At 45.6% G+C, this 26,304-nt stretch overlaps 1 protein-coding gene across 1 annotated transcript; it reads left to right on the top strand.

Moving 5' to 3' along the window:
- Positions 1–3,906: 3,906 nt before the first annotated feature.
- Positions 3,907–9,687, top strand: LOC8053909 (peptidyl-prolyl cis-trans isomerase-like). The gene is made up of 3 exons (XM_040206185.3): positions 3,907–3,954; positions 4,095–4,241; positions 8,894–9,687. The coding sequence occupies exons 1-3, from the start codon at positions 3,907–3,909 to the stop codon at positions 9,413–9,415; spliced, it is 717 nt and encodes a 238-aa protein (XP_040062119.1). The 3' UTR covers positions 9,416–9,687.
- The last annotated feature ends 16,617 nt before the right edge of the window (positions 9,688–26,304 follow it).

Below are 26,304 nucleotides of genomic sequence, written 5' to 3' on the forward strand. Positions count from 1 at the left end.
TTCGGCGTCGCCAGCTACTAAAAGTGAATCACTATTTGCCGTTGACAACGCTGCACTCGGGCGATTTTCATGCAGACGGTTTATTTTCGGCGTCACGTTTTGTGGACCCCAGGCATTCTCAAGCTGCCTGTGACAGTTTCTTACGCGGGGAGTCCCAACCTTTGTGTTGAAATGAGTTAATTGAATTGGACTGGTTAGCTGATGAATGTCATTTAAGCAATTAAAATACTCTAGACATGGGACTAATTAACGGCATACAGCTTCTTGAAATTCATAAATAGACCGACCAAGGGAATGTTTATATCGCAAAAAAAAAGAAAAACGACTAAGAACGTCAAACAGATGTAGGTGTAATATTGTAAACAAATGAATTGCCCTGATGTTGACGTACCATTATTTCTAGTATTAGAAGAACAAAATTAAAATTGAACGTTTATTTCCTTGTCCAAGAGTTCACCCATATAATCAAAAGCCACTGCTTTCGAACTGTTATGAATACAAAACATGATGCTTTCTCGGGAAACGCACGTGGTTATTTGCACTGAGTATTTTGTCACCGTCCTTGAGATCACAAAAGCGCGATCATAATATACTTACCTACATTGCGCTTCCTATTGCGAATGTTTTGCCACTATTAGTAAGCAAACCTCAGTTCTCGTAAGGTTTGACCTTTGAACCCCTTGTGCTGTCTTAGTCATATATGTGCTGAATGTGCGTGAGCACTAACGCTGATTCATGTGCCCATAGAGCCTCTTCACGCGTAGCCGGCACGCCGACGGCAAAAATAGTAAAATGTGTTACAAAATTAAATGCAGAAGTTGTGCATACAATGATGTAGTGGAATTACGTAGTAAATATAAGTATCGGATAACACTTTACGCAGAAAGGTAAGAAATGCTGTGAAACGCGACGAAAAACGCGAATTCAACGCATCCGCCAAGGCGCGGAGTATCGCGGAGGGGAGAGCGGAGCGACGAGTTGAAGCAACCTCATGGCGGCCGCATCACGTGATGCCAAGATGGCAGCACCCATGCGGCGGAGGGTGAAAAGGTCTATAGCGTCCATGGTACACGACTTTTGCCTTTCTGCGGCGCCGCGGCCCTTCTGGGCCAAGACTTGGCTTGCTCATGACGTCATTCCTATTTGGTCTTGCCGAGGAAAACGAAGTCGGTGTTGCGGAATACATGCTGCAGAAAGTATGTACGCGCACACCAGCAAGGTCCTTCACAGTGGCCAATGACGTGACGTCAGAGAAATCCGTGTGCAAAGATGGCTATTACTGGTATTGCTACTAATAAGCCAAGCAACAATACAGGGTGTTTCTAAGCGTTATTAGGGGGTAAACGAAATTCGTAAAAATATACAAATTAAAAAGAGTGCAATCAAACTTTTCATAAAGGAGTCTTTGGATGGTGCATTCATCATACTCAAATTTCGCGACTGTATATTTCATATGAAAGAAATGCAAGAAAAAACTTGTTAGTTCCTATGCGCGGGAGAAAACCAGAAATCTGGCGCTGCTACTTACTCACATACGGCACCACATGAATACAAAAACTTGAAAGCTTTTACTCTTAGAGGTGAACACCCTAAATTAGATCCCAGTAGATCCGAGCGCGTGGTAAAATATCTGAGTAGCAACGTCAGCTAGACGGGTTGTTTTCTTTTTCTCCCGTTTCATAAAATACTTTTTTTTTCATTTTTTTAATCTTTTTTTAATCCTATTTGCGAAATTTGATTGAGTACTACAAATACGCCACCTACGGACATTATTTGGAAAAGTTTCGTTGCACATCGTTCACTATCTTTTTTTTTTCTTCTTCTTTTTCCACTGTATTGCGCTGGAGAATACCCCGCAGACATCATCGCATAATGATCTCACTATCTGGACCTAGGAAAAAAAAAATTTTTTTTCTCCAACTGGTAGGACAGACAATAATTAAAAATAATGTTCGCCGAAAAAAAAAAATTTTTTTTGCCCAATATTTGTGTTACAATACGAAATTTTCGATTTGCGGGCGAAACCGAAGCTTTACCCCTGTGGGATTATAATGATAGCGTTGGTACTTAACTAGTGAGCGCTCTCAGGCAACACTGGATAGATGGATTGATGGATAAAAAGGTCAAAGCAGCCATTTTGCGGCGCCAAGAGGCATCTAGGGAGCATATGGGGGCAAAGAAAAGGGGAGCCTAGCCAACTAAAGTAGCATGAAAATGGGAGAACTTCCAAGAGCGGAAAAGGAAGACATCAGCTTTAATATAGGCCGAAATTGGGAGTGCAGGAGTGCAGTAGATAATGGAAATAAATTAAAAAAATAGGAATCCGGTAAAAAGGTTTTCAAGACGTATTGATACACAGGAGGGGAGAAGAGTAGAGAGGGAAGGGGCACGGGATTATATTAGACGCAAAATCGAAGAGGCTTTCTCCCAGTTTGAGCAGAAGAGGACAGTGGATAGCATTGACAGCAGCAGTGTAGAGGGGGAGGAGAATTGTGGAACAGTAGAGACGACCAAAAGAGAATGTGATAAGGCAGAAAGTAAGGTCCCGGCGGGTGCAGCGACAGGCCCAGACGACATACCCATGGAACTCTTTAAGACACCACAAAAAACAAGCAAAGTGAATTTACGGCATGCGATGAATAAAATAATTATGGGAAGAGAGGTACTCAATGAGTAAAATGAAACTAATCTAAGTATAAACGCCCAATAACGGTAACTTCAGTTCTATACAGATTAGCTGTACAGATAGTAAAGCGGATAATGGAGGAATGGGCAGAAGATATGCAAATAACTGGAGCTCCAAAACGTATTCTGAAGAGATGGAAGACTGGAAGATAACTTATTCGTCAGCACACAATGTATAGAAATAGCAATGAAAAACTAAAGTCATTTATGTTTAGCTTATTTGGATAGCAAGGGCCAGGAAAAACTCGGGGGTCAGCTGAAGAATTGAGATGCGAATTTGGTTAAGTTTCTTCGGCAATAATATGGTTATAACATGGGAAGCAGAAACTACACAACCCGCAGCAATCAAAAAAGGCCTCAGGCAGGCCTGTCCACTGTCACCTCTACTCTTCATGTATATCTCAGTGAAATGGAAAATAAATTAGAACAGAACAACTTAGGTTTTGATGCGAGTTTTGTGGAAGTAGGGAGAAATGTAGTACATGTAATACCAGGACTGATGTATGCGGACGACATAGTACTTTTAGCAGATAACCAGGATACGTGACAGGAATTAGCTGGAATATGTGAAGAGGAAGGGAACACCTGGGACATGAGTTTGAGTAGTGACAAGTTCGGAGTAAAGGTGTGTAACGACGAAAAGAGGGAACCCCTGAGGATACAAGACATTGTAATATACCAGGTAGGAAAATACAAATATATGAGAGTCTGGCTCAATGAGGGAAGGAAATATCTAGAGGAACATGATGAGAATAAAATTAGAAAAGGGAAAAGAAATTCATCTATTGTGAAGCTCAACGCACTAGGTATATGGAAAGGAGTGATGGAACCAGGACTGTCTTTTGGAAATGGTGTACCATGTGTATGAAATGAGAGGTTGAATCAGGATTAGATATTCGACACAGAAGCGTCATATTGACACTAGGAGCACATGGAGAGTCATTAAATGAGTGTGTACAGGGGGACATGGGCTTGGTGTCTTTTAAGAGCAGGGGTGCAATTAGTAAATTGGAATTTGTACAAAGTTTGACCGAAATGGATGATATGCAGTGGGCAGGAAGGCATTCAAGATATTTATACCTGAAACGTTTAAACACAAAATGGACAAACCGATCCCGAAAGCTTACATTTAAATACCTACACACTAGTGATGGGGCTGAGCAGTCTACGTCAGTGGGAAAGGGAGTGAAAGAGGCAGAAAGAAAAACGTGGGAGGTAAGAATGCATGAAAAAACTCAGCTGAAAGGCGCGGCACCGCCGACCACCACGGTACGGGTTGTTTCCTTTCTGCGGTACTGCTGCTCTCCTGAGCCAATAAAGATAATAATTACTGATATTATTACTAACGAGTCAAGCAATTGTAAGCAGTTCGGTGGGAATCAAGAGCCGTCGTCCACCGTTCTCTTCAGGAACGCGGCCAGCAGCCACCCGAGACTTCAGAGACCCAGAGCCCTTCTGCAGCGACGTCCTCGGACGCGGGGCGAGCGGACGGGAAAGACACCGCTGGCACCGGTCCACGTGTCATCCGAATCCCATCCCCATCTCGCCTGTTCACAGTAAGTCAGACGGACTACACGATCCCTGAAAAAGAAACACTTTTTTTATTTTTATTTACGGCCAAAATTTTACTTTTGTGTGATATTCTCGCTTCTTTCTCGATGTCTGTCTGTCCTGAGGCAATGAGCTGATATGTCGATAAAGGGATATATCGATTTATATATGTATATGCGGTTATAGATATGCATGTTTCGCGGGGTTCGCTGTTTCACCATATTGCAGGGTTTGAAAAGATTTAAGTAAAAGCGGCATGTTTTTTCTTTTTTTTTATGGTATATTAAAAATCATGAGTCATTCCACTTTGTGAAGGTGGATGACCAGCGAAGCTTTTTAGCAGAAGACACAGGCCCGCCCCGAGGAGCCGGAGGAGAGTAGACACACAGCGACGGGACCGCGCCACCCGGCGGAAAGTAGACACGCGCGAAGGTACTGCCATCCTGGGAGAGCGGAAGGAAAGGAAACTAGGCACGCAAGCGGGGCTTCGAACGACGACAAAGAGAGGGCGATGCGAGCGTATACAAGGCCGACGCGGATCGCACACCGGCAAATCTTTGAGAAACCTTTATTATCATCCTGAGAGTCTACTGATCTTGAAAATGGTGCATACTGATAACTGATTTGCTCAACAGACATATTGCTAAATTACCCAAGCATCAGGGAGAATGCAGGGAATGGTGTTCCACGCAGAAGAATGGATAGTTGGGCGAGTTGTTGTGAATCCATCTTGGGACACAGCGCGAACAACAGACGTGGACGAAGGTGGTTCAAGCGCATGCTGACTGTAACGAATTGTTTCAACGTTGTTGGGAAAACAAAATGGGGCTTACAAAACGTATTATGTCGTCTACTTCCGTGGGCTGCAGGTCCCCTAGAGGTGCCACTGTCGTCATGCGCAGCTACTTCCGATGGCGTTCAAAGGAATTTCCAGCACTAGCCTTTATCGTATTTGCTAATGCTACGTAGGGTCTTCGAACAGGACTGCGCGAATACATGTAGATGGAACAATTTATCCCCTTACCAGCTCTGGTCACTTAGTGACCAAAGCTGGGGAGTGGATAAATTGTTATTTATCCACTGGGCGCCATCCATCGATATGTGCGGGCACCAGGGCGCACAGGTAAGATTAATGAGGAGCACCCAGAGGTTCCGGAGGCAATGGTGCTTACTTGCTTTTCCGAAGAGCTCGGGAGAAAGAGAGAGAGGGGGGGGGGAGGGCGTAGCCGGCGCCTATGAGAAGAGGCACTTAGTCCTCGTTGCAAAGTAGTAGAATTGTTCAGACTCCGAAAAGCTTACCCACAGCATGGCACAGCAAAGGGAAACATCGGCTGTAGCATAACGTTCTTACTCATAGAAGCTAGCATTAGGTTGGTAATTTTCAATACAGCACTAACTTCTCTCAATTCGAAACATTTATTTATTACTGCAAATCTAAAAGTTACAAAAAGAAAAAGAAAAAGCATACAACCTGCGATTGTACAGCCCACGTACCAGTATTATTTAAGTATCGGGGTTGGAATTCCTTGTTTTGTTGAATTTACACGCTGGTGAACAGATACATCTATTTTAGAAGAAACAAGTATTCAACATAAATAGTGCAGTTCATTCGGAAACAGGCATCCGTCGTGGTGATCGATGCTTTCCAACATCTGCCTAGAGCAGACGACGCATCCACACGAGCGATTATTTAAATACAGGCCGTACGCTGGTAACACGGTTCCATCTTCACTGAAGCAGCGAACAGTACCGCACCATTTTTCGCTAGAATTGCTTTCCCACCGATACTATGGAGAAACAAAAAAGAAAAAAAAAAAGATTCCCACAGGTGTCTACACTATTTCGTGCGAGAACGTGTGCTTGACAAATTTAGAATATTGCTGCCAATTTCATTTTGTTGAGAGAATGTTTTTCGACCAGCGAAAAAGGCGGAAGGCTATACATTGCATGCTGTTTTGATCGCCAGCACCCTGCGTTTATGGTGTTATTGTAACATCCTTAGGGTTTTATCCTTGGGACAAGCTAACTTACACCCTTAAGGGTGTATTGTTTTCAGTGCGATGATGAATATTGGCGGCAGATAATCGGCGCCAGATCACTATTGTCCGATTGTGTTGATTGCCATTTGAGAAAATAATGCTCGTGCGCTGCTCGTACTTTTGTTGTTGTTTTTACTATTGCATGAAGAGAAGTATTAATGCTCACTGAGAAGGTCATGAATTTTAAATATTCGTGATCGTTAGTATTTAGCGTAAGTATAGAACTTTGTTTAATGCCCCCTTAACGCCTTAATTTAAATTTATTATTAATCAAGGTATCAACATGATTATAGTGTTTTAGAATTCTTTTTTTTTTCGCATTTGTCATATGTTGGTTTATTCTTTAATCTACACCATTTCCCAATAGGGAGTATTCACTGGCGACCATAGCTATGTGCGCGTGCTGATGGCGAGCTTCCACAGTTGTTTTGCAACGTGCAATCCGCACCATCAAGAATGCTGGTCTTAGCAGCCTATTGATGTGAGCTCGTCCTGAGCATGCGCTCTAAAAAATTTGCAAAGAGCGAACTTACCCGAGGAAAAAGTAAAGAAACAAAAAGGCTTCGCTTCTATGGAAACGCAGCGACGCCACCGGTCTGCAAACAACACGACGCCGTTTCGCACGGGAGACAAGAGATGGCGCAACAAACGCCGCCAACGAACGAGCATACGGCGCCAAGAGCAGGCCTTTTTAGCAGACGACCTTTTCGACTCAAAAGCGGCGCGCGTTCCGCAGGCGGCGACAGTCGCAGAAACAAAAAAGACAGGCGCGGTAACAGCAAAGAACTGCAGTTCCTTGTCTTCAAAAGGGCCGGCTCTCGGCGTCGTCTGCTCATTCGTTGGTGGCAGTTGGCGTCGCGATCGCTTGCGCCATCTCTTGTCTCCCGTGCGAAACGGCGCCGTGTTGTTTGCAGACCGGTGGCATCGCTGCGTTTCCATAGGAGCCAGAGCCGTTTATCGAGAGAGTTTGGCCATACATTGGTTTGAATAGGCGAGTATCTCGGGGCCAACCACAGGCCGCGAAACAGCCCCTAGCGGTGGTCGTGAGCTCTAAATTTGTGACACGACTAATTCAAGCCGTTTTAGCGTCGCTAGAGTTAAAAGGTGTAACTCTCAGTGACTGAAAACTTTGTGCGTGCGAGGTTTTCGTCACGCCAATATTCAAGTGTAGAATAAACGAACGTGCGCTCCAAACCAGGGCCAACTTGCTAGAAACAGCGTCTCAGCTGAGACGGTGAAAGAAAGCACTGCCAAGCCAGCGCACGAGCCGAGCGGGACACCGCGTCTCCAGGACGCTGTTCTAACAAGCCAACATCAGCAGTGCAGAGAAAGGCATGGGCACGAGCGCGTGGCTTTGGAAAGTGGCTCCTACGCACGACGCGCACGAGTTCACGTACAAACAAAAGCGTTTTGCTGAGCTAGGTTCACGCCCCTGTACCTTTGTCTTCACTGCCGACATTTGTGAGATAGAGCAGAGAGGCCGAGATTGAACGCCTCTATTTCACGCTTTGAATGTCGTTTGCAATATTCTGACGTCGCGGTCTCCTGATTGGTCGACGCTGTGTCACAAATTTAGTTTACGCTCTAAGCGCGGGGGGAATATTCGGCGCTGGCGGCGGCCTTTGCTCCGCCTGTTGGCCAAACTCTCCCAATACACGGCTCTGATAGGAGTTAAGCCTTTTTCTTTCTTTACTTTTTCCTCAGGAAAGTTCGCTCTTTGCAAATTTTACAAAAAAAAAAAAAAATAAATGCACCATCTGTGGGCAACGGTGCACAAAGTCGTAGCGCGATGGGTTAAGAAACCTAATTTTCCGGTCGATTTAAAGAGTCTGGCGTCTCCTTGTTTCACCCTGTATTCAGAAAGTCGTAAAGTGTATTGCATCTAGCACTGTCCAATCATCGCATTAGGAGAGTTGTTATTCTTACTTGTTCTTGCTAAGGAAAACAGATTTGATGATGCGAAACGTGTACCGCAGAAGGTACAGGCTCAGCGGCAAGGCTACCACCGCGATGACTGGTGTGACATCAACGCAGCCTGTGTGTAGCTTGCTATGAGGTGTATACCCACTGGACGCCGTATTCGAGGGCGCTGTTTAAAGCGCATGCTCAGAACGAGCTCGCATGAATAGCCTGCTAAGACCGACAATCTGGATGGTGCGGGATGCTCGCTGCAAAAGAACTGCGAAAGCTTACCGTCAGCACGCGCCCAACAGCCGCGCACGCAACCATGGCCACCAGTGAATTAGCGGCGGGATGTTTTAGTGGCGCTCTCCTGTGGTTCCTTCTCGTGACGTCATTATCTTGCAAACAACAAGTTCGATGGTGTTTGTAATTGTATAGTGCGTCCTGAAACCAACACTGCCAACACCGCCAAATGTGAAGTTCTTCCTTTACTCTTAATTCCGTCGATGAGAAATCCTTTGCGGACGTCATAGCTAGCATTCGGTCAACCGTGGGAGTACGAACACAGCGACGCTTTCGATCGTGCACGTCGCCAATAGCGAGATGCACGAAGACGAGCACTTTGGATAGGCTCCCGCACGTGCCTCCCACAAAGCCGCACGGAAGTCTTGTGTCTTTCTTCGAGGGGATGCTGTCGAAGCGAACGTTCCTCGCAGGACGCCGTCACGCCGATCAAGGCCAGCAACCCCCGCTGCTTCCTGGACGTCGACGTCAGCGGCGAACCAATAGGCCGCCTAGTCGTCGAACTCCGGGCGGACGTGGTGCCCAAGACGGCCGAGAACTTCCGGACCCTCTGCGCCGGAACGCTGGGCTACGGCTACCAGGGCTGCCCCTTTCACCGGATCGTGCCCAACTTCATCTGCCAGAGCGGATGCTTCGAGACTCCGACGGGCAAGACAGGGGGCTGTTCCATCTACGAGGGACGCCCCTTCGAGGACGAGAACTTCGCCCTGCTTCACCTGGAACCCGGCCTACTGTCCATGGCCAACGCCGGCCCCAACAAGAACGGCTCGCAGTTCTTCATCACAATGGTTAAGGCGCCCTACCTGGACAAGAGGCACGTGGTGTTCGGGCGAGTCCTGACGGGCATGCAAGTGCTCAAGACGCTCTCCGATCTGGGCACGGTCAGCGGGACTCCACTGCGCCCGGTGTCCATCCGGGCCTGCGGTGTGCTGTGAACCCTTCATGGATGATGAGCGTAATTCCAGCTCCTTCTAGACGACAAGGCCGTAGCGCTGGGTTTGCTACGTCACCTTCCGAAGGTCAATCCGGGGCAAAGGTTTATATAATTCTTAAACTGGTGGGGGCTTATAAATCGCTGGAACAGAGCACGAAGTAAACACGAGTGCTGTGTCAGCGCTCGGCTGGGTGCCCTCGGCGTTCGAACACGAGTCCCAGTCGAACGATGACGCCGCACTCGTGTCTGTGTGCCTCGCGCTGGCCTTCGGTAGGTGACGTCATAAATCTAGCACCGCGGCCTTGTTGTCTAGTTAGGTGTGGGAAGTTCTCCTTGTCACTGACAACGAGGCCAGAAAAAAAAAATTGTCTTCCGTATTAAACCTGTCAACCTGATTTCTACACTAAGATGAATCGCTTTCATAAGGTTCATGCTCGTCTTTTGTCAACAAGGAAAGGTACACGGCAGTGGCTGGTTATTAGAAGTGTACCAAAACTCGAAACTTGGAATAACTAACGAATAATGTTTTCAATTCTAGTCGATTCGCGGCACGCCTTGTAGCGATCGAAGTTTTTTGAGTTTTTCAGCTATATGAAAAATGACGAATAGAGTCTTCGGGATTCCCCGATTTTTCGCGTCAAGCTGCACCGGTGCGCGCCGGCGCGCTCGCGCGCGTCGAGCTTCACTGCCTTGCACCGGTGTGCTCGGAGAAACGGCCTACCCGGCGGCGCGTCTCGGTTGGTTCTCGTCTTATTAGGAACTACTTTGTAATCGAAGACAAGTATCGAAATATTTTTCATGCATTAAAACGGTTGGTTTTCATGGTGAAACATAACTCACACTGCGGCGCATTAGAGCGAATGTGCTTAATTGGTAGTAAATATAAAATTCTCGTTCTTGATAACACCCGATTCGACTCGCAGTCAAAACGTTTATATTTGCACACTTATGTTCGTTACTGCTTGGTTTGCTTGGCACCCGTGCTCCCCCCCCCCCCCCTTTTTTTTCCGCAAAAAAAAAAAAAGCGAATTAAAAGAAATAGAAGAGCGAATTTGTCGAGGTTGAATTAGGCGATTTTGTCTCATGGATGGGGATGGACAGGTTCAAAAATGTCGAGCTTCATCGTTGAACATACTGTTTCAATTCGGAGACACAAATTATATTCCATTTTTAAACGTCGTTCGACGGGACTTTTTATTTTTTTTTATTTATTTATTTATTATTATTATTTTTTTTTTTTTTTTTGTGACGTTTCCTTCTCTCGCTCGTCCAAGTAGCAAGCACCTAGCCGCTGGTCAATTTTCATCCCGCGCGCTGAGCTCTTACACGTCGTGAGCAGCTGCTCAGAAAGAACGTCTCCTTTCACTGCAGTGCATGGGACCGGTGTCTTATGTGTAAGTTATGATACTCATGGGCACAGATATACGTTATGACAATGTGTAATTATGTCGGTTCGGGGTGTGCATGCATGCCTTAAAATCTGCTTGCATTGCTAAGGGTTCAGACAGCTCGAAGGTTCAGCGCACACAACAAAATGTGTCAGCATTTTTTTTTTTTTTTTTCAATATTAGAACAAGCAGAGGCTAACAGCAGCGAGCGCACGAACCTGCCGAAACCAACCACCGTCGCTGTAGCGCCGCTGCCGCCTCAGCCACGCTGCCGAACCTCTACAGCGAACCGCGAACGCGAAATCCCCTACTTCGTCTACCCGCCGCCTCCACACGCCATATAACCAGCGGCGCCACCCAACGCCTTCTCGCCACCGCGGCCGCTCTCTTCCTCCATCACCTCCTCTCCGCTCTTTTCCTCTCTGTCCTCCTCCGGAGCTTGTCGGCATGGCAACTCGAGCAATGGCAGCTCCTTGACGAGAACGCGTCTTCGCGATATCCCCACGCAAACGGTCTTGGCCACCCTCTAGCCTAGCCACGGATACTGGCCGAGTCCTCCGCCGCGCCGAAGGGAGCCGTAGCCATGCGCGACAAACAGGGTGAGTGAGTACTCGTCTTTCGTCTCAGAACGCGGGGCCGCAAACGCATCACTCCGTTCGACCGAGGAGGAGATGCGACATTCCGTTGCGTCTTCTTCGCCTTTGGAACGCGTCGTCGCGTTGTCGTAACCGGCGTGAGTGTACCCTACAGTCGTCTGCAGTGCCCCCGTTCCGACGCAACACTCGCCCGCGCGACAGCACTGGGTCCCGTTTCTAATTGGGAACTTCCCGTGTTGCGCGACGCAACGTGCCGTTATAATCCTTTTAGAACTTAAATCAACTCCTAATCTCTTAAGCCGCGAACGAGGGACGTCGGGTTGATAATCTGCAGCAATGCGGTTCCGTGGTGATGTTTCCGTGAGGAAGATCGATTATTATGTTTTCTTCTTTTCTTCTCTTGCCCGCGGCTCAGGCATTATAATTCGCGCGGCAGGCTCGTAGACCCGTTGTGGCTGATTCCGTGTCGCGTTTGTCGGAGATCGATATTTAAACTCTCGCTGTACTCTGCCTTTGGAGTAGCGTGTTGCACCGCTGCCTGCCGCGCATTGTTGGCTTTGATACAATGCATGCACGATCATACGCCTCGTTGACTGTATGAATTATATGTTAGCTTTTGCCCGTATCGAGAACGAGCGATCGTCTGCTCTCGTAGACTGTCAATGACAGCCTTAGAAACGCGGACCGTTGACTTGTTATGTTCACGAATGACATGGTCGAAGGACCTGAAGGGGGAAAGGGGGGGGGGGGGGGGGGGGGCTTATTTATACATACATCTACAAAGAACTGTCCTGTCCGTCTGCTGCCTCTTGTTTGTGAAATTTGTTTGTGCTCGAGAAGCAGGCTTAATTGGATGTCTGGCTGGGAAATCGAGTTCTGCGATTGCGGCTTTCCAGCAAATTGACCGGTCTCGGCCCTAATTATTGTCCGCCCGTCTGCTCTTGCGCGCAGGCGCACGTATTGTTGCGCTAACAAGCCCACTTTGAAAGTTTGCAACGAGAACGAGAAAGGTGAAAAAAAAAAAGCGAAAGAAAAGAAAACGATCTGTGTGTTTGCGACGTATTTGTTGTGTGCCAGAAACGCGGGGTCATTAGTTGCAAACGCTAATTGGCGAACGGAAGCAAGTGTCACAACAAGTGCCGTTCTCGCCGTGTATTACGGCAGCCGCTTATTAGAACAGCCGCTTATTGTGACAACATCCTCTGGGGCAACACATACCGTAAACACGCCTTGTCCTTTGAAGCGAATGAATACAGCGAAATCAGGCGCTGCCGTGTTCGAAGCAAAGAATGAATACAGCAACGTCAGTCGCAGTACGTGAGGTATATGCTACTGCAGCGATGGAAGAGTTTTTTGGTCGTTGAGCCTCGCGCGCTTGTAAGTATATTTTCGAATTCGTTTATAGGACGCCAATAATCGCGGAGTTCGCTGTCGTAAGTGCGCCGCATTGTGTCGCAGGTGGGCGGAACGCTTGATTAGTACCAGCCGCCATTTTTGTTTGTGTTCGTATAAGTAACGCAGTTTGGGAGTTCGGGGTCGCGTTAAAGTGCTTGGATGGCAGCAAATGGGTGGGCGGAGCGAGACGATCGACCGTTTGTCCTTCTAACTTCGTGCGCACCAGTTAAAGCCGGGGTCACGTACTGCTCATACAACGTGCAAAAGAATGTCTGCGAACACTTGTCACCGCAACATCCTGGTTCGAATACCGCGAGCCAAATTTTCTGCTCGAAGTCATTGCCATGCGGCACTCGAAGCACGGATCTCGCGGCGACTCGTGTTCGAATCTCTATGCAGATTGTCTTTAAATGATGCGTAAGCAGTGTGACCCTAGCTTAACAGAAAACAAAACGAACAAAAATGCTTAGAGTGCAGGCTGGCTGGTGTATATCGAACATAAAGGTAACTTTGAGACTGGGGAAAAACAGACGGTTAATCCGGAATCACACTGGTGACATATTAGGGGCGAAGCTCCTTAGGGTCTAGCCTTGCCCGTCTGTCCGTCCGGCGTCCGTTCTCACATAAAAAAAAAAAAAAAAAAATGTTTGCGCAGTTTACAGGATTCGAACCTGTCTGGGGAGACCCCAATGGATTTCTAGTCCATCGCCTTAACCACTCTGCCACGACTGCGGGACGAGTAGGGGGCTCTGAGATGTGGCAGTTAACTCAAAAGCTGGGGTTTCTGTCATGGATGAAACGTTGCATGTACCCGCTCAACGTCTATACAGGAGAGGGTGCTGCGGTCAAATGCGTATATAATCGCGTTAAACTTTGCATGCATTGGCTCAACGTTTATAGACGAGAGGGCGCTGCGGTCAAATGCTCAAATGAGTATATAACCACGATCCATACCAAACATTCTCTTTCTGACATGGACCGTTGACTTAAGCGGTGGAGATGCGTACCCACGGCTTCTAGCGGATCAAAGCTGATCCGCTAGAAGAACCACTGGCTCTGCATTTCACCGACCATAAAGCAGTAATAATGAAGTCGAAACGCAACCCGGAACTCAGCACTACCTATGAGCAATAAAAAAAAATCAGCACTACGTATGAACAATAAAATCAGTATCATCAGCACCACCAGAGCTTCGCCCCAATCAACATCATTCACCACGTGGAGATGCGGTCATTTTTTATACAAAAAGACAGCTTGCATGACATTATCCGAGGCGGGTTTCTTCCTCGTATGACGTCCACATTGGTCATAGAAAAACTGTCCGCAGACATTTTCGAAGCGTACATACGTATGAAGCAAAGCATGCTACGGACATTTCTGAGGCGTCTCCGCAGATAATTGTGCCATCATATCTGCAGAGAAACTCCGCGTCTTTTGTATGACGTACGAGCAGTGGGACTTAGAGGGACAAAAAAAAAAAGAAGGGACAGACAGCGTCTCAACACTGTCTATTTGCTTTTCACTTTTCTGTCCTCTTACTGTTTTAAGTGTGTTCTTCTCCAGTCTCATGGTTACCATCGTGGTCACCTTAAGCCAGGCTGCACAGATGCCCCATGGACGTCCGCTGGACGACCATGGTTAGGGCATCCCGATGACGTCTTCAGAACACAGTATGGACTATCAGGGTTCTGTCTGGCGTCCTACAGACGTCGGTTAATGCGAACCGCGGCTTGTTCGATCCTGATGGTGTGTCCGGGCGTTTTACCACTTGTTGCGCCTGCCGGTGTCTTTAACGTTCCGCGCACCTCCAGTGAGGGAATAGACTTCAGACACGCGCTTTGAGCATCGAAATGTACTCCGGCTTGAAAGGGTGCTGTGGCCCAGTGTGAATGGCGCATGAGCATGCCATGCATTGTACAGTCCTAGTGCTTATCGACAGAGCTTAGAAAATGGGTCAAGATGGAGGACGGAGTGGGTGTTGCATATACCTCTGCATGATTGAGAACTTTATTTGGCATTTTTGTTTTTCTGATACGTGTTTCAGTCAACCTGCTCGGAGCAGTTATTACAGTTGTATGTCCGACCGGAGGGCAACTCTAAACACTGTGTCACACCAAACAAGCGACACAGCCCGGGGCTAGACTCGTCTCCTAATCGAGCATACCGCAGGAGTGACTGTGAAGTTTAGATGCTCCCAGCGGACTCATCAAATGGAAAAACAAAAAGTGCAAGTCAAGTTCTTAACCTCTCGGACCCTTATTGAACTCGGTGGAAGCTGGCGCGTCATAATATTAATAATAATAATTTATTTCTCCATGAAGTACAAGTACAAGATGGAAGGGGACTGAGGAAAAAAGCTACATTTGTGGAGCTTGACGAGTCCTGAGCCCGCTCCCCAATCGGCAACAGCGGCAGGTCACAAAAGAATTGTATCACTTTATAAACAAAACAAACGAAATAAAAAAATACACAGGTCAGTGATTCAATCTAGAACATTCCAGTTTAGCAGATAAATTAGTTCTGCTAAACAGACGGTTTACTGTAAAAGCAACAAGTGCACACTCAAGGGCCCAGATATATAGCACGCCTATGTAATATATTATACTCATTCATTAAATTCATTCTCAACGGATATAACTGCAACTTACAAATGAGGACATTGAGTGAAAGATTTATTTAGTCGTTGCTGTAGAAATTCACTCTACAAGAAAAAAAAAATCTCCGATATATTTTACTGTTGATGTTGAAAGATGAATAGTATGAGTATCAAGGTAATTAAGTAGGGTCGGAAGCACGTTGGATAGCATTTGCTCACCATAGGTTGTTCTGCAACTTGGGACTTTCCACTTGTCTAGGCTACGAGTGGGATATGTTGTCAATTTCAGCGATAAGGACACCAGTTCACTAAGATTGAAAGTATTATTTTTTTTTTATTTCAGACCTATAACTTAGACATAGCGGATATTTATAGATGTTGTGAATACGCATTAAATTTAAGTTTGTGAACAGAGGTCTGCTAGGGTGGTCCTATGGAACATTACATATTATTCGCAGTATCTTTATTGTAGCATAAGTGTTTTGTTCAAATTTGGCTCTGCAGTATTTTCCCAGACAAGGTGACAGTAATGTATATGCGAAAGAAATAACGAGTTATAGATTAACAATTTAGCATTTTTTGGCAACATAGAGCGGTGACGATACATTATGACAATCACACTTGACAGCTTTATCGAGATATGGTTTAGATGTTCATCCCAATTCTTTTGTTGCGTGAAAACAACTCCAAGAATCTTAAAACTGGGCAAAACTTCAATTTTTTTCGAATTCATAACGATATCTCTTGTAATAGCTGCATTTTTCTTCTTCGGTTGAAACAAAATGGCCGTCTTGCTCACGTTGATTTTTAAGGCGTTGGCGTGGCTCCAGCTACACTTCTGGAGAGTTTGATTCGCCCTATGTGCTAAGTACAGCACACACCTGTGAAAAACAAACTTGTATCTTCAGCATAGATAACATATTTCGTATCTTTATCTACGTTCACGATGTCAATAATATATAAATCTAACAAAAAAGTACCTAAAATATACTGCCTTGCGGAACGCAAAATATGATAGGTTGGATGTCTGAAGAGGTACCCGTTGATATGAACATGTAGCTTACGATGAGCAAGATATGATGAAACGATAGCTGACGCTTGTCCGCGAAATCCGTACCTTTCAAGATTTTTTATCAGCAAGTCGTGGTTTAAATAATCAAAGGCTTTCGTAAAATCAACGAAAATTCCAAGAGTCATCGTTTTATCTTCAAAGCTACTCAAAATTTATTCCTTTTGCTCCATAAGGGCCAGCTCTGTAGACCGGCCTTTACAAAATCCGAATTGCGACGGAGTGATTATGTTGCTTTTGTCCACAAGCTTTATCATTCGGGACAGCATAATTTTCTCGAAACCTTTTGAAAAAACAGATAAAATTGAAAAGGCTTGTAATTCCCCAAATCGTTTTTGTCACGCTTTTTATACAAAACCCTTGCAATTTGCATTTCCTGTGGGAAAACCCCGGCCTGCAACCACAAATTAAAAATATACGTCAAACATGAAGATATGATGTCTAACGCGTATTTTATTGGCCCTATTTGCATGTCGTCAGCGTCACCTTTTACTATTTTTTAGTGCTAAAAACGCAAACGTCACCTCGGCTTCCACAACTGGCTGAAAAAAATGTAGAACACTTATTTTGATTTTCAATGTAAGCACAGGCCTTTTTCTTTTTATTTCAGACTAACGATTAAGAACATTATTACGCTTTTTCCACGTGATGTCCGTTCGCTTTGCTGATGACAGAAATGAGTTGTTGAAATATCTTTCTCTAGCTGGCACTCTTTAATTCTTTTGTAGGTTTATTACGGTAGACCTTGAAGACCTCTATGCTTTCGGGCTCTCTCGTCTTCACGAAAACTTTGTACTATATATTTTTTTTTTATTATTCATCTTTGTTATATTCTGAAAATATGCACGTTTATTTGTACTATCTTTAACGAGCTGTTTTTCTTATACACGTGAATACACCTAGGTGGTTGCTAGCTTATGTCAGTGATTATTCCTGATTTTATATGCGGTAGGTTATAACTTGTGGTGAGCAAATCAAGCAATGCCGCCGAATCCGATGTGATTCTGGTATGAGACGTGACCACATTAATACAACCATCGATATTAATCATGGATGAAGAAAGAATAAAACAATTAAAACAGGGACAACACAACCACATCTTTCAAGTATAACATTTTATCTGAAAGATGTGGTTGTGTTGTCCCTGTTTTAATTGTTTTATTCTTTCTTCATCCATGACCAAAACCAACACGCTCTTCTCCCAAGATATTAATCAGCAAGTCTTTTTTATTTTTTGACGGGAAGGGGGGGGGGGGGTTATCCAAAAGCATATTTATATTGAAATCACCCCTCCCCCCCCCCCCCCCCCCCCATGAAAATGTTATACTTGTTCTCATTAGCATAATAACTAAAACCATGAGCTTAAACCGCGTGTTGCTTTGGTGCAAAGCGGGTGTATTTCGTTCATAGCGAAATTCGCTTATAGCGAACTCGGCGCCCGAAGGACGTACCGCGGTGCCACGAGGCAAGCGAGCTCCCCGCCAAGGAAGCAGCGATGAGGCATCGGGACTGACAGTCGCGTTGATGGATTCCTGCCGAAGGCCGCGTGCCATAGCAAGGAATACAAAAAAAAGAGAAAGCGAAAAGACATATGACCTCGATTTTAGCCGCCATTTATCGAGCCCACTCGTCCGATCTTGAGTGCTTCGCCGTTTCGTCCGCCTTCTCGGCGTTCTTCACCTGAGGAGAGGGGAAAACGCGGGAAAGGGAAAGGCGTTATAATTTGTTTGTGTAGGAAAGCCGCGGGGACAGTTTGCCGACAATTTTCCCTTTCGACAGCTGCTGGGGCAGCTTCCGAATGAGCCGTTTTATCGCTTCGACGTTTATTGAAGCTTGGAATGCCTTTTTTTTTTTCAGTTAGGAATCAGGAATCTTTCTAATCCCAGAAATGTGTCCGTGCTTGCGTTTGTTTGTGTATTTCCTTCCCAAATTTAGAGGGGGAATAACGTCACGTGACTTGACGTCACACGAGCTCCAGGTCAACGCGCGTTTACCCACGCCAGGGGTGGGCACTGCGCTTGCGCAGGATTCAGACTTGCGTCAGATGAAGCGTTGGCGCCACATGCGCCAACGCTCGATTATTCTTCTGGCGCCACATGCGTCAGACCCGCATGCGGGCCCATACAGCAATTCAGCTTCCTCGCTAAATTTAGCGGGGTAATTGACGTCACGCGACCGGACATCACGTGCCGTGAATTTTTCAGCCGAATTTTGCGACATTCGGAGCTCTGCAGACAAAGCTGTAGCGGCGTGCAAGCCCAGAGCCGTCTTCCTTGCCTTAGAGAGCGCAGCGGATAGGGTCAAACGGAGAGGGGCAACTCCGGTCAATACTTTTGAATTTGGGATTGCGACTGTTTCCAGTTAGAGCAGTGTCCCTGAATTACAAGGTATACTTATTTTTTCCCCCGTAGTGTGTGTAGTTTTATAAATATCACGACTGAAAATTTGGTTTGGAGCGTTTACGGCAATACCGAAACTGTCTCATTCAATTTAAATCCATTTATTTATTTGGCTGAGGAGGGTCGCGTGAAGTGCAGAACGGCCGAAAGCCCACACCAGTTGTTATGCAAGTATCTGCTAGACGGATGGCAACACTGGTCGTCAGCCGTTAGGCCTTACGATAGTGTGAGCCAGGAAAAACACTGGGGTCAGCGGAAAGAGTATAATTTAGATGCAAACTTGGTTAGGTTTCTTCAGCAGCTGTATACAGACAATAAGGTGGCTATAACATGGAAAGCAGAAACTACACAACCCGCAGCAGTACAAAGAGGGCTCAGGCAGGGCTGTCCTCTGTCACCTCTGCTCTTCATAATATATCTCAGTGAAATGGAAAATAAATTAGAGCAAAGCAACTTACGTTTTGATGTAGGAAGAAATGCAATAAAGGTAATACCAGGACTGATGTATGCGGACGACATAGTACTCATGGCAGATAACCAGAAATGCATTACAGGAACTAGCTGAAATATGTGGAGAGAAAGGGGACACCATGGGCATGAGTTTTTGTAGTGATAAGTACAAAGTAACGGTAAAAAAAAAAAAAAAAAAAAAAAAAAAAAAAAAACTTTGAGGATACAAGACATTGTAATATATCATGTACGGAAATAAAAACACCTGAGAGTCGGGCTCAGTGAGAGATGACAATTTCTAGAGGAACGTGAGGAGGATATAATTAAAAGGGAAAAGAAACGAGGACATACAGGGCTAAATTTCAGGATTCAGACACATTATATACCGCCTGCCATAAAAAACCGTAGTAAAAAAAAAGTCCGTTCCTCGCGAGGTATTACTAATTTCCCCCTTCATGTTGATAATTAAGATATACGTATGTGAAATTTAGGTTAGATATATGTCATATTATTAAGACGTACAATTTCCAAACGCCAAAATCGTCTCTTTTTGCTCGGACAACCGCATCTCTTAAGAACTACTTCGCGCCGCGTATAAACAATGCGCAAAGCTTGTGTTTTTCTTGAGTTGAAAACGGGTATAGAACACGTACCTAATTTTGAAATGGGGCTTCGCCCTGCCCTTTCTGAAGAGGTAACAAATTTGTCCAGGGTCCTGGGTTTCGCTGGCGACGATGGAAGAACGGAAGAGAAAAGTATTACAGCCTTAAAGAGGCGATTAGAAGATTGGTGGAAACTATCTAGGGAAAATTGAATGATGCACAACTAGCACATCTGGGGACAAGAAAATTGGGACTCCCTCCCGCGTGACTCCGGCCCAAAGTCTCAACCCTGTCTCCCAGTGGTTCCGATACTGGGGTAACGCCGACAAGGTTTGAACAGAGGAAAATTGGCGACTCCTTCGCCGGGGGAAAAGAGGCGGAAGGTGATGTTTTTAGTTCTTTTGCACGATTCCCCAAAGTTCATCCTGAAGATATCTCACACTGCCTGGTGATAGGGAGAGAAAATTGGGTTAGAACGCCAACGGCGGGAGGAATCATACGTTTGTCTTTTTAGACTTAGGCTACGTGGCGCGAGCTACCGCCCGTTACAGAGTGAATAGCCATTAACTTCCAACCGTCCATCCGGCCGCGACGTGACGTCACCGGCGACGTGACGTCACGGGGGCGCTGCGCAGCGTACGCCAGTGTTCCTTGACTAAAAGCTAACCCGTTTGCCACCCGCTAAAGAAGCAGCTGCTCGCATTTTTAAAATCAATTTTAGTCAACGTTAAGGAGATCGCAACGCCGCCACTTCTTCCGCAGCGGCCACTCCAGGAACTGCACGGCTGCACGTATTGGTTCAGGTCGGGTCGCGCAAAGGCCGGTTTCACATCTCGCAGTGCCATTTCGCAAAAGTGTGGAGCTGTTATCGTATCTAGTTTGGTCTCGGTGGACGCGAGCGGTCCAGGTTTCAAGGATGTGTTTAACAACTGAGTGTTTTATAGTCGGTTGCAAGCTAAGAAAAAACCGGAAATGCCTCTCAGAGGAAAATGTAATCCTACGCCGAGAAACGCCAGCCAATTGTTTTCATGACGTCACGATTCTGTGGACCAATCGCGATCCTTTTGAAAAAAAAAAAAAAAAAAGCTCAACATGGCTGCTGGCCTTAGCAACGCGATGCTATAGTTTCTCGTGACAATTATTCTGCTTTTTTGCACCGTGTTTTACGTGCCCGAGGTTGCGCCACGAAATCTTGATGGTATCGGCTTGCGTTTGCAGCAGTTTTTGCGCGACAACGTGAGAATCCAGCGACGCTATCGCCAACGAAAATTTCGAAGCGGGCGCGAGGCTTAGCACTGCTGAGAGGTATGTTAGACGGTATGTTAGACAGTATCTTGGACAGAAAATGAATTGGGAAGACGGTACATTGGACATGAATTTCTTTCTTTCTTTACTAAACAGCTATTTCGTTGACAAAAACGTATTCTAACTTATTTAAATGTCCTGAATGAATTAAATAAATATTGTAGTAGTTTAAGACAGGTTTCCTGGAGGAAGAAAAAGCAACGTTGCTAGCGAACTACTTTCTCAACGGCGGAGGCACTTCAGATGGGCGCAATGCGCTTGTGGGTGGAGCTAAAAGATTGTTCTTAGGTTGCATCCGACTATAGTAAAGTTGGTTTTAGTGGAATACGCGGCTTCACTCTTGCGCAATATTTCGGCTGCGATCATATTTCGCGTCACTAAAATGATACCAGCAATTTATTTTGGTTTCGTTTTCCACCGGGGTTGCCCTTTATAGGGACTGACAACCCCCAAATCGTTTTGTTTATTTTGCCAGACGATTTATTATGGTGTCAGAAGACTACACAATCAAAAATCATGAGCCATTCCACTCTGTGAAGGTGGATTACCAGCGAAGCTCTTTTGCACACGACACAGACCCGCCCCGGGGAGCCGGAGGAAACTAGACACGCGCGACGGGACTGCCACCCGGCGGCCGTCGTCCCTAATGTCCTGTTTTTGAGGTGAGCACGTTGCTACGATGAAACAAACTTACGAAAAAATTACGCATAGAAGGGCAGAACAAGAGGACAGCACATCTTTGGAAGATCTGTTCTCTGTAATCATCCCGTGGTCTGTCCATGTGTGCAATAATGTTTTTTTTTTTTTTTCCTAGTTTCTTCTAACACATTTCCCTCCCTGTCTTCCAAGTTAAAGTTGCGCAAAATCTTGAGGCCCGCAATCAATAAGATAATCGAACGCCGTCTTTAAGAGCAGTATCAAAGCTATCAACGGCTAGATTTTCTTAGACCCCCGCGACCCTCAGACGTTGCCTGGCGAATTCCTCTTTGCGCACCTTTTTTCTATACGAATGTAAACGATCGTTAAACACCGCATTCCATGTGCGTTATAGAAGTTTGCAAAAAAATAAAAAAAATCGCTGCCAGCCTTTTTTTTTTTTCCCCTTCAGCGTGAGTGGCAAAAACTATATAGCTGAGCTAGGGTGGGAACGAACCAAACAACAAATATGGGCTTTAAAGCCGCTTTAAAGTCGACGCTTTCCGCCTAACGGAAATTCAATATCCGCTCGATTCAGCTACGGTGGCCCAGACCCGACCAGCCTCGCTTCTGCTCGGCTTATTTGATTTCGCTTCGTCCCCGAAAGCCGACCGAGCGGAAAGCGTGGCGCGTGTCTTCCAGCCTCCCTGACGGATGATCTCGGGGAGGGCGACGCGGACACTCCATCACCTTGCAACGAAAGACGCCTCGAGCGATGTGCACTTCTCACGCGGGGCAGGGCTTTTCCTGGCACGGAAAGAGACTTGTTCTTCTCCCTTCTGGCACAGCCCCGACGGAACCCTCTTGTAATCCCAGAATTTCGTTCGTCTCTTCGTGCGTTTCGCCGCCAAATTTAGCGGAGAAATGCGCGCGGGCACGACTTCTTGACGTCGCATCTCTCGCGTAGTCAGGTCGCATGACGTCGTGACGTGAAGTCACGGTGTTAAGCGGTGGTGTGTCACGTGATGCCATGTCACGTGGAATCGTGACCTATTACGTGACGTTTTCCGGATGTGTTTATCGTGGAAATGAATTAACAATATGTTCTTCACTTTCCGAAGCAATTTGAAACGATCGCATGCCGACACATGGCATTACATGCGTTGTGTAGGACTTCGAAGACAACGGATTCTTTTTTTAGTGCCACACGTACTGCGATGATCGGCGACAGCCGACAAGAAGACTGCCGACTTAAGGCGCACGAACTCAACGACGTCCACATGAGGGCTGGAAAGCTCAAGTAACGCGATTTGTCGGTGAGCTGATACAGAACCCAATTTAGCCCATCCGTTGAACTGTACACGGTTAAAATTAGAAGGGCCTGTGAATTCATAAAGAAACCCGAGTCTGGAGAACGCACAGAAACGGGGACAAACAGTATCGGGTTCATTTGGAACTTCCATTCAGAAAACTAAAACCAGCCTTGTCCGCTATTCTACTGATGTACATTCGTCCCCTGGGTCGTACGTCCTGTATATATTAGTTATATTTACTTTCCTTCTTTCATCCTTGCATCGATGCGCTTGTATCCACGCTTGAACATAATGTCGTGCATCCATGCTTGGTGATGAATTCGTCAGCCATTATGCTGAGTCCACGAGCGTTCTGTTAGTTGTCCACTGCTCCAATAGAGGGGAGTGCCGGATGCCCGCTTTGACTGTCGCAGTCTCCCGGGCCGGAAAACAAATAAAACAATATAAATGGCAGGGATGGGCAAAATACATGCAAATATGTATCGAAATACAAATACAAAATACTTCATCAAAAATGTATTTAATTACAAATCTAATTACATTTCCAGAAAAGTATTTAAATAAAAGATACAAATACAACCAAATGTATTTGGTCTCTTCCACATACTTTTCCAAATACATTCCTCAAAATTTCCGTCAGCGACTTCAGGGCAGCTGCAACGGGCTTCTGGGTATCTCATTTTAATTTTACATCGCACACTCGGGAGTTAGTGTGCGAGGCTCTAGTAACGTAATAGAAATATAATCACAAAAAAAAAAATTTAATCAGCTTGGACGTAATAGGTGAAAAGAGTACAGAGCTTCAAGCAGCTTTTTTTTGTCGATTACATTTTGGTATGGACCAACAAAAAACCGAGACGACCAAGACGCGCAGCACTAGCTAGAGAATTTTTTATTGTTGCAACTCGCACCAGTTACAAAAATCTGGACGACCCGCGCCTTTTAGAATGTTCCAGGCAAAAATATGGATGGAAATCAGGCTGGAAAGCATCACAAGTTGTCACAGGCACTTATTTAGGCAGTCTGCCTGTGAAGGTCGATTTCGTCACTACTCTTGCCCTGGACTAGCACCGTAATCACAAAGTCACTAAACGCTTGTGCTTGACTGAGACGAGAAACACTGCATTCGGTGCAGAACGTAGTTTTCTTTTTGCTCTGGACAGTGACAATAAATTTGAGGGATGTATTTTCGCCCACAAAATTGTATTTAATTACAATTGTATGTGAAATACCCACGTTTTAGTGTTTAAATACACACGTCAAATACATTACCCAATTTGTAATTAAATACAAATGCAAAATACACAAAGTATTTGAAATACGTATTTCAAATACTTGTATTTGAAATACTGCCCATCCCTGATAAATGGTATCTACATAAACCCAAATAAGCATTTAACTACAGCCATATAAACCAGAGCAAACATTTAAAGGAATGTATGATTATTACATAGACTTTTAAGGGAGGACACTACCTGAGCATGGCTACTTTTGAACCGCCCACTCAATCGGCGTAAAATTTGCAAGTGGTGTTTGTAGCCATATAGAAGGAAGGCATGCAAAGTTTCAGCTTTGTAAACCAATTTTTTCAGGTTCTATACCCCCCCCCCCCCCCCCCCCCCCCCAAACGAAGTAAAGCATAGCTTTGCATGGAATCTGCTCAATGAATCTATCGTTCAGAAATGGTGTTGATCACCACATATATTTCTGGTGCAATGCATACTGGAATACTTGTTGCCGGTTACTATGAAAAGAAATTTCAGAAAATATGCCTTTTTCAGGTAAAAACAAAAATTATGATATATATATATATATATATACATACATATATTCTTTTTACATTTGCCACGTTTTGCAAATTACAATTATTCATAATAAAGGAACATGAAAATGCAAAATCTAAGTTTATAGTAACCGGCTCGATAAAATGTTGGCATGTAATCCGCAAATATCAAGTCTCTCGGTAGTTTCATACTGAAACGATAGTTTTATTAGGTGGGATTTGCTGCCAAAAAGTGAAGCTGAGATAAATGCACTTAAAGCTTCAAGATGACGTTTTAAAAATTTATTTTTGCGTCTTAAATGTCAGAAATTGTTTACAGCAGTGTAGGTGATGTCTTCCACAAACTTCTTCCGATATACTGACATTGCTTTCAGCTATTTTCACTTGTGGATGACGAGTCTAAGCAGTGCAGCACACCTCACCAACATATAAAGTATAACTATTTTTTACATTCTTTGTCAGTGCACATTGACAAGACTTTGTGAGAGTGCTCCTTGTTATCTATACATGCCGAAACTCTGCAGTTCTGAATATGCATATTTTGGAAAAAAAAAGGTATAATTCGAATTGTGATCCAATAAACTCACCAGACATACATCAAAGCGCATAGGAACTTTGGCATATTCACACAGGGCTGCGTATACTGTTGAGAACGGTGGATTCGATGATGACAGTATATGCAAACTAACGACACAGGACTGTGAAGCGATGTACGTGAGGACGCAAAGAAATGTTAATTCTAGTTACACAGACATGAAAGGGGATCGCTGGTAATAACAATGTGCGATAAATATTCTGGCATGATTTCAAGCACCAATATGGCCGAAGTATCAGTATAACTAAAACGTAGTTTCTTTAGTGGCTCTAGTCAGTACAGTGGCCACCGTGACGTGACATCATACGCGGACTCAGCCAAGTCACGTGCACCGTCGCGTGCGACTCCTCCGGATCCCCTGGCTCTTCCTTTGCCTCTCGCGTGGCGATCCGCCGGCGAGTGCCCGCCAGCTGCCGTAGTTCCCGCGGACGGACGTCGGTATAGAGGAGAGCAAAGTCGGGCTTAGACCCGGGGAGTCGATCGCCGCGATCGCCTCCAAGGTGTAACCCTCCAAGTAGGGCATGCTGTTCGGCGACGACTCCTTCATCGAGCACCTCCTGTACCTGAGGTCCGGCTACTGGTCGTCGGGTGAGCCCGCTCATTGCATGGTCACTTCGACCCCCACTTGCGAACCGCCGGGGAAAACCTAGAAACGGCCCATCCGCCGCCATTCCAGCCTTGCGTACACACCAAGTCCACCCTCTGACGTCGCAGCACCCTGGTGGTGCTGCTGTCGGCACTGCACATGCGCAGATGCTGCATC

The sequence above is a fragment of the Ixodes scapularis genome, unplaced genomic scaffold (genome assembly GCF_016920785.2).
Source record: "Ixodes scapularis isolate PalLabHiFi unplaced genomic scaffold, ASM1692078v2 PGA_scaffold11__112_contigs__length_91849675, whole genome shotgun sequence".
NCBI classification, from domain to species: Eukaryota; Metazoa; Arthropoda; class Arachnida; order Ixodida; family Ixodidae; genus Ixodes; species Ixodes scapularis.

Excerpts from the sequence above, each read along its gene's own strand:
- LOC8053909 (XM_040206185.3), top strand. The coding sequence starts at position 3,907 with ATGCATGAAAAAACTCAGCTGAAAGGCGCGGCACCGCCGACCACCACG. Across the intron at positions 3,955-4,094 it reads CGGCACCGCCGACCACCACG|GAACGCGGCCAGCAGCCACC; the intron begins GTACGGGTTGTT and ends CGTTCTCTTCAG. Across the intron at positions 4,242-8,893 it reads CCCCATCTCGCCTGTTCACA|GACGCCGTCACGCCGATCAA; the intron begins GTAAGTCAGACG and ends CGTTCCTCGCAG.